Raw genomic sequence first — 14,559 nt, forward strand, 5'->3', positions numbered from 1 at the left:
GTGCCCTTTTTTGCTCAAGAATGCAACCTCAGACTTGCAGAAACGATGAGTAGCCCAAAAGCCACGGTCCAGAACAGGGCACAATCGTGCATTACAAGGACAGCGTGCTGTCTGCATGCTCCTCGGTGCACATGCTGCGCGCAGCTGGCACTTCAGGCTTTATAAAAGTTTCAGATCAGTGGCTGCCTTTTTTATTGACGTGTCGGTGAGCACAGTGCCAGGCAGAAATGCTCCCACTCGCAGGACAGGTTCCTCACTGGGCAGGAGGCTCGTGCAGATGGAGGTGGGGATCCAACTTCTCCAGGCAAGCCTATGGGCAGAGAGTCTGCAGAGTACCTCCGCGTGTCCCTGTGCACCACCTGGCATGCAGTGAGATGGAATTAATTTTGGTTATTCTTTAGTATTCTTTTTAATTACGAGGGAGCTGAGGGGGCGTATCCGCACTGTGGTCTTGACTGTGCTAAGCGGTGATCACGAAGGTTAACGTAGTGCTGCTGTAAGCCAAATTACTGCACGTGCAGTACATTAAAGGAGAGACAGTCAAATATTTATCTGCAGGTAAGGATGGACCATGGTTTTCTCTAGCTACCACTTGGTGTTACCATCGCTGACTGTCTGAATGTCAGGAGATAGCTCCGAAGGAGGAGAGTGAGTGAGACCATGGATCAGCTCAAAGCTAAGGGCAGCTGTGAGAATTTGAGCAGAATCTCTTACCCTGTATTCTCCGCATCCCCCGTGGTTTTCTGACTCCTGGGTGCATCTTCTGATCTGCAGTTTGCTTTGTGTCCTGGACTGACAAACCCTGGTACGCAAAGAGGAAAGGGGATTCAGGTTCACTCAAATGTCTCAATTAATTTGCTCCTTGACAAGATTGATATCAAAATGCAGCCATTTCATGTGTTGTTAGAGTGTAGAAATCTTTGTATTTCTTACATCTGTAGGTCTCAGTCATATGAATTTCAGCTTTCATTTAAGAGTAAAAGAATGGAGTTGTAGTAGAAGGGGAAAGCGGAAAATCTGGGCTTCTAAAAGCCCAAGTGCGAATGGTGCAGAAAAAGAATCCAATATTTTTACTTTTTAAATTCCATTATTTCCAAGAAAATGAAGTTTACAGGACAGAAGTCTGATTATTTTCTTTTTCAAATTTTTTTTTTTTTTTTAGTAGTGCTTTGGGTTGGCAGTAGTGTATTTCTAGGCATCGTGTTGAGTCCCACATTGCCTTCTGTCTTGGGTGGGTCAGGATTTTGGACTGTTTGATGTGCCTCCTCCCGCTCCATCTCCCGTACACGGGACGGCGTACAGTACGTGCCTAGTGCTTCACATCGCGAATGCTGTGATTGTCATTTCAGGCTTCTTCCCCAGCATATAGTGGCTCCAACCTATATTCCCCGGATTCTTCAGCCAACTCTGGTCCCATTATCTCCGACGTGACCGAGCTAGCCCAGTCCAGCCCTTCAGCATCTCCCAGCGGCAGTCTCGATGAAAGGTAGGCTGTTGCTGTCATAAAATCTGAAACTGTCTGCATAGGGAGAGTGTGTTTCCCAATGAGCTGAGTAGTCAAACACCGGTATAACATGCCTCTTCTGTTAAGAATCCCCCATGAATGACAGCTGGAAAATGGTGCAGCCCTTGGTGCAGGGGACGTTCAGGGTGTTTGAACTCAATCCTGCTTACCTTACCAGGACTTTACAGAAAGCTGGACCTGTCCCTCCAGGATAGTCTTGTTCAGGACACTGCCACCTCAGCAGAGTTTTGGCTGGTTGGTTGGTTTTGTTCAGCTTTAATTCTGTTTTCCAAACAATACTCGCTCCTCTGCCTGCCCCGTCTAGTGTGAACCTGTCCGGGGGGAGTCACAGTTTGGTTTCCACAAGGAAGCCGTCTTCGTTGGCCTGTCCGCTCCGTCCTGTGAAATTACCAACGTCCTGGGAGCAGGGTTAGCTTCGCCCTGCCCTTATAAACTCGCTGCACAGAGGAGGAGGTGCAGAAAGCAGCTTCAATCCCAAGTAACTGAGAATAACAATGACAGCTCTATCCCAGACAGCAAGGGTGAAGAGACTGAGAATCTGTAGCCAGTGCAGGTCAGCTAGCGCCCGGCAGCAGCGTTTTCAACTCCTTCAGATTTACAGGCCCTAGCAGAGGTGAGAGCTGTCCTCAGATGCCAGAGGTAATACTCAGCCTCGTGTGCCCCTGCCTCCGCCGGTCTGCATCAGTGAAAGCCCCTCGCAGCATCCCTCGGTGCGGCGGTTCAGCCCTCGCTCCCTGCGGCCCCGCTCCCACCAGCGGCAGCTCTTGAACTTGCTGAGCCTCCCCGGGCAAGAAGGACCCATCTTTCCTTGTGGTCTCCCGACTCCTTTTTTCTTCCTCTTCAATAGGTTATTCCTGGCATTGGCACTTGCCCTGAGGTGCTGAATCACCCACAAATGCCATTTACTGCCTTTAATACCCTCTGCCAGGAACACTCGCTCTTAAATATAGACCATATGTTTGCCTAATGGCCCTTTTCTCTGTCCTTTTGTAGTTGCTGTCCTTTCCAGTAGGACTAATTGCACCTCTTACACCCCCAAATCAGTGAGTTTGGGTAGTAAAATTAGGGCTGACCAAAGAAGCCGTCTTCCCATCCCATAAAAATAGTACATCTGAAAATGCCTGGGTGCTTATGTAAAAGGTCGATCCCAGGCTTTGTCTGCACAAGGGAGTCACTCCGCTGACCTTGTGGGAGCAGTTAAAACACTACAGCCTCTGCTATAGTGATGATTATGTCATGCATGTCTCAGAGGTGACTTTAAAAAAGGGTATATACACTATGCTACTTCTGTACTATTTAGACTATGTCCACATCAAAAGCTGTATTGTTTTAACTGTACTGTTAAAGAAAAATCACACTCTCCTTCCAATAACTTTGCCTATACAGAGCTGACTGCATGGCAGGTCCTGGACTGAGCAGCCTCACAAACATTTAGCCACAAGAAATACATTGAAATTGCAGTAACAGCAGAAGACGTTGATGTGTCAGGGGAGCTGATTAGGATCAGAATCAGAGAAGAAATATTTAGGTACTCGTTCAACCTCATCTTTGTAGCTGGCTCCGCAGGCTTTGTATGTGAAAAGGCAACAGCAGTCACGAGGATTTTTTGTCCTATTGTGTGGAAGCAGAGCTCAGAAATCAGGAATGTGTTAGTGTGAGATTTTTACCAATTTTCTCTTTCTGTTTCTCTCAGGAGTAGTCCTGTGGTCCGTATCAAAGAAGAACCCCTGAGCCCCGCCTGCAGCCCCCAGATAGAGGAGGTCAGCCCAGGGAACCCTCCTGCTGTTGAAACTGCTCTGTCCCCCTCCACGTTCATTGACTCCATCCTGCAGGAGAACGAACCCAGCACTACAACCGCTGCAGCCGGCAACAGCACCACACAGCCTCAGCCCCAGGAAAAGTGCCTCAGCGTTGCCTGCCTCGACAAGTAAGTGCTGTGCTGAGACTGGCCAAGCTCAGGTCTTGCCAGCCATCCCACCGCTCTGTACCGTTAAGCTTTAAAAGATGCTAGCAACCTGGGCTTCCAGCCAATGTTGGAAGGAAATGTGGTCATTTGTCCAAGGAGCTCACCTGTGGCTCTGAGCGCAGCCCTCCCTGCCAGTGCCAGGGTAGATATTTTGCTCTCCCATTCCTGTTCTGTTTGGAGCAATGAGTGTAGCCCACCACCTGAGCCCAGGCACAGAATTAAACCCCCTGCGTGGGGGACCCAGCGCTCTGCTGCAAGGGGCCACGTGGGATGCCAAAATAAGAACGGATAAAAATTACTGTGCTAAATAAGGGTTTGTTCAATCTGCCTGCTTCTCCAGTGTAGGAATTGAGTCACTGTAAGATCAGCTGTCTTTCATCTCAGGCCCAGCACATCCTCACAGTATAAAAGCTTCTGCATTGTATTTGCAGTCCAAAGGCAGCTGACAGGCACGTAGTGCAGGCAGCTTCCAGTATTGCTTGCTAGAAGCTTTAATCCCCATGGGTTTACCTGTAGGTGAGACTTGGAACCGCTGTGGGCAGCGTTTCTCCATGAGCCTGCTCTGACAGTGTGCACTATAGCACTGCCCTTGTGCTGTCCTCTGCTTTTGCCTGTCCCAGCTGCCCTCCAAATTAATAAGGGAGGAAGCTTTGCATTAAACTGTCATTTGCCCACGTAGTTCTAGTCATGGTGAATGCATTCTTCCACTCAGCTTCTTTACTCACTAGGACACAGCTTGCATCAAACTTAGGCTGGACTCAGTGGGTGGCAGGCTGAAAGTTGATGGGTAGCATTTTATTAGGGATCAGATGTGTAGTCTTATGTCTTTGATCACCACACAGTGCTCACAGATGCAACTGCAAGTGTTGGGATGAAAAACTAGAAAGTTGTTTGTCCATATCAAACTGCCAAGAACTTCTCCCTTGACCATATTGAGATCTCAGCCACTTCTCAGATCTCGGCCATTTCCCATTCTCCCTATGTTCTGGGGAAAACAGAGTATCGGAATTAAGGTCTTCCCTCTCAATGCCAGGACAGACTTTCTGTCCTTAAAGTATAAAAGCAGTTTGGGCAAGACACAATTAGTTTCAGGGTCTTGGAAGGCAGCAGAGAGCTCTTTTAGCCAGAAGTCTGCTGTGGATTCACACGCCCAAGCTGATGATAGTGTGACATGCGCACATTAGCGTGAATTCTGTGTTAGCCATCACTTTTCAGAGCTGTAGTGTCATAGCTCTACATGGAGAAGGGACAAAACCTGTAGAAGAAGCCCTCTTCCTTTAACATTACACAGTGAGTACAGAGAGAGCTGAAGGCTGCCCCGCCACAGCAGGGTCTACAGCCTGTTGGCAGTGCGATGGAACAGGCTTTGCTGCCTTTACACCTCGGAGACATGCAGAGTCAGGAGATGCCTGCTAACTCCTTCCTCTTGGCCTTGGAGGAGATGTTTGTCTGTAGCTTCACCTATTTGTAGACCTCTCCAGGGCGCTGCAATCCATCTCACCGGTACCAGCTGTCCTTAAAAAGAGACAGATTTTATTGTACAGCTCATCAGAAGCTGAAACTGGCCATTTAAGAGGTAATAAAAATGAAGAAAAAAAAGCGCTGCCGAGAGCATCTCTGAATTATTAAGGACTCTCACAGGCTGTGCAGAAGCAAGGAGAGGACACAGAAAACATTTGCCCCTGCCCCTGCAGAGACTGAGCTCCACGCTTCGTCTTTGAAAGCTTCTTAGAACTGTTTAAAAGAAAGGGCTTGTGCTTCCTCTTCTTTTGGTGCTCTCTTATTCGTGCAGTTTGCAAGCAACATGGTGCTTCTCTCATCTGTTTGCAGTTCCTTTAGAGGGCATTCCAGAAGGAAGGAATCTGGCCAGTAAGGATTCCCAGCCATGCAGTAGTCCTGTATCCATCTCTTGGCTCCTAGCCTGTTTGCCACATGAATTTGTAAAAGAAGAGTTGCAGCATACTGTGGTCAACCCCACAGGCGCACAGTACTAGGCAGAGTGTAACCATTTAACAGAAAATCTGTCCCTGCCCCAGGGAATTGGAAGGCAAAGTGTAAATAATAAAAGGAATCCTTAAAGAGGGCCAATAAGAAAGATGGGGACAGACTTTTCAGCAGGGCCTGCAGCGATAGGACAAGGGGTAATGGTTTTAACCTAAAAGAGGGGATTTTCAGACTAGATCTAAGGAAGAAATTTGTTACGATGAGGGTGGTGAGACACTGGCGCAGGTTGCCCAGAGAGGTGGTCGATGCCCCATCCTGGAAAGTGTTCAAGGTCAGGCTGGACGGGGCTCTGAGCAACCTGATCTAGTTGAAGATGTCCCTGCCCATGGCAGGGGGGTCGGACTGGATGACCTTTGAAGGTCCCTTCCAACCCACACCATTCGATGATTCGATGATTCTAAACCATCCAGCAGTTGTACGTGCCCAGAGGGAAGTGGAATAACCAGAGCACGAATTGCACTGAGATACTGAACAGGCAGAAAGGATGACTTGCTAATTGAAGTGCTGGCAGTGAGCTGTTTTAAGTGGGCAGCGCACCGCTTGTCACGTCCCCAGGAGTGTGTCAGACCCTGCTTCAGAGTCTTCTCAGCGCCAAGGCACGCAGCCTCAACGTGTGCCCCATCCCGTGGTCAGAGCTCACCGCTCAGTGCTTGCTCCTCAGGCTTTGGAGCCAAACAAGCCACGTGTCCTGGTGCCTGCGCTGCGTGCACCGCACCAAGGACGTGACGCTGTGCAGTGCCCTTTCTCTGAGGCTTCTGTTAAATTCCCAGGAGTTTTCTCATTGTATTGAGATGTAGGTAATAAGGGAAGTGTTTACTGATGGTAGGTGACTTTACAGTATGTCAGGGGTGCCCAAACGCCGCTCACTTGACCCAGGCACTGACAGCCTGCCAAGAAGTCTCAGCGATACCTGTTTTTCATCACACGAAGCATGTTTCAGTTGTTCTCAAATTTATTGGCGAAGAGCAGCCCTTAAGACTGCATGCAGTGCCTCTTTGTGAGCCACGCAGGCTGTTATTTAATCTACAAGACATCCTTTGTCCAGGGGAATTTCATTGGAACTGAGAGCTACCTTCGTGTGACCAACAGCATTTTAGCAGCAGGTGACAGTACCAAGATTCAGGCAATAAAAGGGAGCGTTTGCATGGAAACACTTGACAGTGTTGCCCAAACATTATCCACCATCCACCTGGGGACCCTCGTGAGCCACTTTACAAGAGCCAAAGCCCACTGCATGCTGAAAAACATCGACACCTGCATTATTAACATAATGTATATATTACATAGAGCAGCGGGCCACTGTGGGTCTGAACAAAGCGTTGTGTGCCAGTGCCTGTGTTCTCCCAGAGCTACAGCGCCCTGATAGAGGTGACAGCCGCTGCGGTCCCCGTGTCAGTGCCACCCTACAGAAGCTAATATAAGCAGACCCGCAACAGAAGCAGTTTGTCTTGCTGAGAAACTTCTAACTGAGCTTGGCTGTGCTGTAACGAACCTGTGCTGTCTTCACTTGCTTTGGCAGGACTGTTTGTTTTCGTGTTTGTTTTTTGTTGTTAATAAGAATTCTGCCAGCCTGAAGCTGCTTGCCTGCTTCGAAAGCGCTGCAGTGCCGTGACTGCAGTGCATTCCACGCTGCTTAAAGTGCAGGAGCATGGTCGATTAACTGTTCTTGCCTTTGAACATAACAAACATTTCATTCCTGAAAGTGCCTGATTGTGAGTCTTTTGAATCTAGTATCCTCTTCTGTTTGTATTTTTCAGTTTGACTCGCACTTCGCAGATGTCAGAGGTCACTCGTCTTTGCCCCAGTTCTTCCTCTTCCTCACTTCATTGCAGATCACAGCAAGGGTTAGCATTTCAATAGCCGCTGTCCCCAAGCATTGCAATTCTGGGCAAGAGAGCAGGGGAACACTGCACTAAGCAGGGAGCTGTCAGTGCACTGAAGTCAGCTTTCTGAACGTTATAGGTAGTATATCAGCAAGGAAAAAGCTCACTCTAAAAATTGGCACCGAGTGGCAGACTTCTTGGCCAACTCAACACAGCGACTAAAAAATATTGAGTGGCCAGCAGAGGCTAAACTGCTTCTCATCCTTTTAGGTGGTCTTGGCAGGGAAGGGAGGGAAGTCTGCTCTGCTGTTGTCCATGCTGTACCTGGTTTTGATGAATGGAAACTTCAGCCCTGAGAGCTGCTGGTTTGCTATCTCTTGCCAGCACAAAATTCGCACACTTCAGTAACAAAGCGTTGCATTGGAAAGCGATGGGAGCTCGGGGCTGAAATGACTTTTCTGGCGCATTTTCCGTTTTTGTGATAATGACAGAACAATGAAACTTCCCACTGCAAACCTGACTGCACACCAAGATACTGTTCTAATACAGCTTTTCCACAATAAAAAACATCCTAGGTCAGGACAAAATCTATTTAGGCCAGTATCGTGTCTCCCACAGAAGCCTAGGAAAAACTGCCTGAAGTATTGCCCTTAGATACTTTAAGCTAATGTACAGAATAATGCAAAAGACCAATGTTGTATGTCTTGAGCTAAAACACATATCTAAATCGGTGTCTCGCCTCCGCCTCAAGGGCTGTGTCAGAGGTGGTCATTGCAGGAATCATTGCTTACAGCTCTGGTTGTTGTTTGCAGGCTGGTGGGATCTGGACCCTGCTGTCTTACACCCCGAGCCCATTTCCCAGGTACAAACAGACAGCAACACGATGGCCTGGAGAGAGCGCAGGGTCCAGAGGACTGCTTTTTTCCCTGTATAAATGTGATAGTCATTGCAAAGCTGCTCTGTCTTCTTGCTTTTAGAAAACAGAACATTTGAAAAGGAAAGCAATACAGGGAAGAAAAACAGCTCAGTGCATCGTCGGTGCTTCAGATTCGGAGGACTGGGGGTTGCTTGTCACCTAGAAGTGTCTAGTGCCCAGTCAGTTGTTTCTGGGAAATAGCCAGCAGCCTGTGCTTGGTAGAGTTAAGGATCAGAAGGGATGGGCAGCTCTCCTAGGGAAGGGAGCCAGGCTGGTGACGCTGCGAGCTGCTCCCTGCGAAAGAACTGACTGTGCCTGATGGAGATCTGAGAACCGTGCTCAGGAGCTCCACGGGAGCTCCAGGTCCTTCCCGGGAAGGACAATCTCCTCGTGGCCGTGGATCCACGCTGGTGCTGGGCACTGGCTGGGCTTGCAGACAGCTGCATTGCCGTAACACACGTGCAGGGGCAGCAGCAGGCAGCGCTGGAGGCATCGCAAGGGACTGGCAGATGGGAGTTCTCTCAGTCAGCATCCATATCAAAATGTGCCTTTTCCCCAATAAAAAGCTGCTGCTCCTGACTGCCAGCTCAACTGGTTCCCAGCGGAGGGAGAGGCAGGTCGCCTGCTTTCTGCTGCCTCCATCAGTCATAACAAGGATCGCACGGTCAGGACTTCCCTGGCAGTGGGTTTGGCACAGCGTGCCCTGGCTCGCTCACCCGGTGTCCAGGGCCACCGTGGCATCGACATTAAACACAGCTTTCTGCTGGGGAAGAGAGGCAGACCCACGGAGAGCAGATCTGTTGAGTAAGAAGGTGCTATTTTTACATAGCTACTTCTCAGACTGTAAAACAGCCCACACAGAGCGAGACCACACCGCACAGGCTGACTTTCATCACTTCATCAGATGGAAACTCAGACGGCGAGGGTCTCGCGAGAGCCCGTGCTCTGCGGGGCTGCCCCGGGAGCCGAGGAAGCGGCGCTGGAGCGAGGCGCGCTGCGTAGCCGGCGTTTGTTATTCTTGCGAGGTGGTTGGCAGCCGGAAAGCGGAGCGAGAGCCGGGGAGCTTGCCGCGAAGATGGGATGAGTGTGGGGATGGATGGTTGGTGTGACAGGGAAAGCAGAGCCAGGGCGTACACTTAGGGCAGGGTTATTCTTTACCTCCAAAATCTTTCCAGTCCCCCTTTCCCTGCACGTCCGCATACCTGGGGACAAGCAAAGCTCTTCTGTGTCAGCGTCACCAATCCTATATCATCAGTCCTGTGTCCGTCGCGTTTTCCAGGGGTTCTGCTCTTAGTTTGCAGGGCCTGATGTAGGTTACATGGGACACAGCGATTCAGCGGGACCCTCGTGTCGGAGCTCCCTGTGTCTTCCGTGGGCTGCAAGCGTCGGACAGGCCTTTTGCTGGAGTATCGGCTTTGAAGAGAAGGTGTTGATCTTTCAGCACTGGAGATAGTCTCCTCGCCTTCAGAGCATGGCCTGTCCTGGGGGAACGGAGCGCTTCTGGCCTCCTTCCTCAGCACGCTTGGCTCGGGCTGCTCCTTTGGGGCTTTCGGGCTTTAGGGGCAGGGGCACAGACCTTACGGAGCCCTCGGCCCCTCCATCTCCGTGCCTTGTGCAGCAACCTCTTCTCTCTCCTGGAGACACTGGTTCCTCTTGCTTCAACCCACAACGCACTTGGAAAGTTATGGAAGACTGTATTTCTCCAGAGAATCACACTCTGCCTTTCTTCCCTGCTCGGTGAGCAGTTTTTGATGGCAAACCTAGCCTGGTGTCGGATGTGGCTCAGCACAGCAGAGCAGGACCTGCGGGGAGAGTTACCGGCCAGCAGTGCTGGGAACCAAACAGCAACTACCCATTTCCAGTTCAACATCGACAACGGTGGTTCAGGGGCCCCTTGTCTCCTGCAAAGAAACGGGGAGACTCGCTTCGAAGGCCTGGAGTTTGTTAGTAGTCCAATCCCAGTGTCACTCTTTGCGTGATCTGGATCATACCCCTGCTTGGACTCCATCCCCTCAGGGCTGGAAGGACCAGCTTGTCACAGTCGGGTTTTCTAATGACACCTTGGCCGGGACTGGTCCATTCCACGCTGCTGGACGTTCCCAGTTGTGGGATTGCTGAAATCCATCAGAGCATTTCGGGTGCTGTGCAGTGAAGCTTCGGAAGTCATTTAAAAGCACAAACTTGGATAAGTAATTTATTTGCAGTATGTTCAGGGATCTTAGCTCTAAAAAAGAGTTGCAGATCCCTGCAGCTCCCGCTTGCATGCGCGGGAGAGGTAAGGCAGGAATGTGTTCATGGGCTGCGTCTGCAGCCAGCTTTCCTGTGGCCCCAAGCACAGTATTCCCAGAATGAGGATATTTGTTGTTCTGGCAGGATGCTCGTTTCTGCTGCTAGGCTTTCTGAGCTGTGACGTGACCTTGCGGCCTCTTTCCATTTTCTGCAGCAATGACAAAATAGACTTGATTTTGTAATCCTCGTGGTGCTGCTGTAGGATGAGAGAGAATGTAAAAGCTCTGGAGTGGCGAGCCGGGGAGGTTCACGCCAGGTGCCGGTGAGGGACCTGGAACTGCCCGTGCTGTGGCTGAGTCCGTACCCCCGCAGTCGGGTGTTTGCAGCACCGCGCGGGCTCGGGGATGATCGGTGTCCCAAAGGGATCATCGCAGAAATGCTCCTCTGCGGGATGCTGGTGGCAGCGGTAGCTGGGGGGGGACGACACACTCCACAGCAGCTGCAGACCCTCCAAGAAGAGAAGTAGCTTCCTGGCGTTTTTCTAATTCCTGTGGGACTGAAAACTGCAGCGTTGCTGTTTGCCTCGTGCTTGTGCACGTCTGCCCGTGCCTCTCTGACATCTTCCTCTTCAGCTGCCAGTGTTGGGTCTCCCTGTGCAGGACCTACGCTGCCGGTCCCTCGTGGGCACCTTCAGTAGCCAAAAAGAGCCCTTCTAGGACAGAGAACATGCTGGATTGAACATGGGGCCACGCCAGAACTGATGACTGTGCAATAAACTGAACCTGCTGCTGCTAACCTTGCCAAATTTGGGGGCTTTTCAGCAGGGCCACGGGTCAAACCCCGGGCCACTAACAAACGTGACTCTTCTTCCCAAGAGTGCTCATGAGAGAGCCTTGCAGGCTTTTTGGTAGCACCACGAAGTTGAGGTCATCCACTTTTCTTCTCTTACTCTGAAGCATCGTGGACACAAGTGCCTCAAGCACCATGGAACTGGAGAATAAGAGAATGTGAGGCCAGTTCCCCACTTCACCATCACCTCTGCAGCCCTTGCTGTCCTTCTGCTATCCGGCTGAGCGTTCTCTGGAGCTCAGTCTCGCAGCCCTAGGTCTAGGTCAGTTAAAAGCGATCTTGGCCGGGATTGCTCATGCTCTGCCACCCACCTTGGTCTGCAGCATTATCCCAGGGCTCTGCAGGAGGGAATGAGCCGTGTCCTCGGACCTGGCCTGGTTTGTCTTACGGCCTGGCTTGCGGGGCTGGCACTTCATTGCCGTCCATCCCAGCGCAGCGTCCAGTTTGCAGGTGGCTATGGAGGGCGCCCGGCTTTGACAAGATACCAGCTTTCAGTGGCAAAGATAGCTGAGATGAATTACGCTGTTAGTCCTCATCCTGGAATTGCTGTCTGCCAGCAAGTGAGCTGGGATTTACGTGGGGGCTTGGTGCTTTTTCCCCCGTGCCCCGCCATGCAGATGTACGCTCTCTGGTGCTGCCGGGAGCCGTGCAGGGACGTGCGCAGGTCAGGATGCAGTGGGAAGGTGTGTTTCCCCAGGTACACAGGAGCAGCTTTAGTTCTCTCCATTGCTACTAGAAACTCCATCTCCTGATGAACAAATAGAAGTTTTCCCCATTGCCAGTCCAGATGCAAAGGTTTTTTCTGGCCAGCAGCGGTCCCTTTGAAACTTTTCCCCCAAAGCAAGTTGTTGCAGGGAAGAAGGTTTGTTGCCCTGCCTTTGTCAGGTGTCCGCAGCCAGGAGGTGCCAAGCAGAGGCGGTCCTTGCGTTTGGACTGAAACAAGGGTCCAAAGCTGCTTACTGTAAAGGTGCAGCTGCACCGAGCTCCCTGCCAGCCCACGGTGGTTGGTGGTTACCAAGACCCTAACCACAGAGCCCTAAATGGCTTGCAGAAATCCTGGGGTTCGTAAGAAATTCACTGTTTTCTCCCTCGTCCGGGTTGCGCTCGCCCTCGGACCTCTGGGGAGGAAGAGTCTCCAGGCTCAGGCCAGAGGACTAGGTGGAGAGGGGGAGAGAGCATCGCTGCAGCCTCGCACCGCAACACCTGAGCTCGCTGGCAGCTGGAGCTGGCATCTGTGCAGAGCCAGGAATCCCAGCCCCGCTCTCCTGCGCGGGTTGTAGGATGGTTGCAGTCCTTGGGTGGATAAAGTCCCCTTAGTAGCCCAGAACCTGGGAGAGGCTTCTCGGCATTGATCGCCTGCGCTCCTCTTTCTTTTGCCCAGGAATGAACTCAACGACCATCTGGACACCATCGATTCCAACCTGGATAACCTTCAGACGATGCTGACCACACACGGCTTCAGCGTAGACACAAGCGCACTATTAGATGTGAGTATCTCCTCCCTCCTGCCTGTCCTTCCAGGAGCCGGGCCCCAGCTGCGTCTCGCAGTACCATGTGCGTGTGGCTTGCAGTGGCAGATGGACCACGGTAGCTTCAACCATGAATTTCCACAGCACGCCTGGGTTTGCTTTCTTTCCCTACACTAATCATTCTTTCCTTTGGCAGCTGTTTAGCCCTTCAATGACGGTTACAGACATGAACCTTCCCGACCTGGACAGCAGCCTTGCCAGTGTGAGTAGCTGTTAAAAATCCCTCCATGCACACACAGCTGCCAGAATGAAGTGTGTCCTGCTGTTCTGCAGCAGCCTCTCCGTGTGATTAAAGGAAGGCTCTGACAGGCTCTGAAGAGTGTCCAGGCCAGCCCCAGCCCGGAGGGAGGGGATGTGGGAGAGAGGAGGAACGCGGAGCCCTGCGCGGGCTGGGGGAGCCACCGAGGGGAAATAATTCAATTAGCACTGCGGCTTTCTCTGAGCAGCTCACACAGAGAGCGGGGCTACTTCATCACTCATACTCGGTTAATTAGGTGCTGAGACTTCCATCTCTCACGTGAGCTCTGCCCCCTGAACGGGGAAGTGCACTGAAGCCTATAGAGCTGCATGTGGTTTCCATAAACCCGTCCTTCTGACTTTCCTAAATTGTCAGGAGGTTTTCTCAAGGCAAACTCTATCATGTGCTGTGTTATTTATTTTGTTTACTTGTGTATCATCAGCGCTGAACACCGTGCATGGCACTAATACAGACTCTCCTTGCAAGAGCCAGTGTTGCCTGATAAAATGATTTTTTCATCAGATAGGGGTGTTTAGTCAAACACAGCATTTCGTGGCTGCGTTGAGAAGGCGCTTGGAGCAGCAGGGTGGAAGTTACGGTCAAAACCGGCGAGTCCCAGACCCTCAGAGTAGCCAGTAGCCTGATGACCGGAGTGCTCCCGGGCTGGGGCAGAGCCAGGTCCTTCTCCCTGCCGGGGTTCAGAGAGCGCCTGCAGCCCCGGTGTTCTGCCAGCTGCGCGCACGCTCCGGCTCCAGGGCTGCGGCGCCGGCCTCGCTCTGCCCTGGGACGTGTATCGGTGTTTGCCCAAAATGGAACAACTCCGCGAGAAGAACTGAGAGGGAGACCAAGATAAACAACAGCTTGGGTGTTGCCGTGAGTGCAGGAGAGGGAGTCTGGTCCACATCAGAGCAAGCAGGGGGTCTCCTGCTCCAGTTGATACAGTGAGCAAGAGACCCTCAGCTGGTCTCTAGCACCTTCTCTCCCCCTCGCTTCTTTTTTTTTTTTTTTTTTTAATCAGAAAAAGCACAAAGGGATCTTGTGTTTTCTCCCCCCAGTGCAGAACAGGAAACATCTTGAAAGTTTCTGCAAAACAGGAAAGCCCAAATTTAGGCTCTTTGCCGGGGACCTTGCGGGCCCACAGGTGATGCAACGTATGCTCCTGGGATGGCTGTGAAGACAGTGTTAATGCCAGTGTTACGGAGCAGGGGGAGCACGGACAGCACCCTGTCCCTCTCCAAAGTACATCTTTAGAGACCTTGTGGCTTTTCCCTAAGCAAAACAATTCCCACAAGCTCTTCTGGGGTACACCTTACCCCGCCTGGGATGCAGGGTAGAATACAGAAAAGGAGTTCCCGGTTAATAATTCTGCAGCATCTCTGGTGCCTGTCTCTCGCTAGACGTTTCTCTACCTTTTTGCTTCTTTCTGCTGCCCAGCGGTGTGATGCAGACACCCGATGGCTAGCCAAGTCCTTTGGATATT

General features: G+C 51.3%; 1 protein-coding gene across 6 annotated transcripts in view; it reads left to right on the forward strand.

The window, feature by feature from the left end:
* The window catches only part of HSF1 (heat shock transcription factor 1), a 71,832-nt gene that overhangs the window by 53,982 nt on the left and 3,291 nt on the right, over window positions 1-14,559 (forward strand). For 3 of the 6 annotated variants that reach the window (XM_030011355.2, XM_041122936.1, XM_041122937.1), the window contains 5 exons: window positions 1,350-1,486; window positions 3,219-3,452; window positions 7,253-7,339; window positions 12,694-12,799; window positions 12,978-13,043. In XM_030011355.2, coding sequence (XP_029867215.1) covers window positions 1,350-1,486; window positions 3,219-3,452; window positions 7,253-7,339; window positions 12,694-12,799; window positions 12,978-13,043 — 630 coding nt within the window. The remainder of the gene's footprint in view (window positions 1-1,349; window positions 1,487-3,218; window positions 3,453-7,252; window positions 7,340-12,693; window positions 12,800-12,977; window positions 13,044-14,559) is intronic. The other 3 variants (XM_030011356.2, XM_030011357.2, XM_030011358.2) reach the window with 3 other exon arrangements.

The sequence above is a fragment of the Aquila chrysaetos genome, chromosome 4, assembly GCF_900496995.4.
Source record: "Aquila chrysaetos chrysaetos chromosome 4, bAquChr1.4, whole genome shotgun sequence".
Taxonomy (NCBI): Eukaryota; Metazoa; Chordata; class Aves; order Accipitriformes; family Accipitridae; genus Aquila; species Aquila chrysaetos.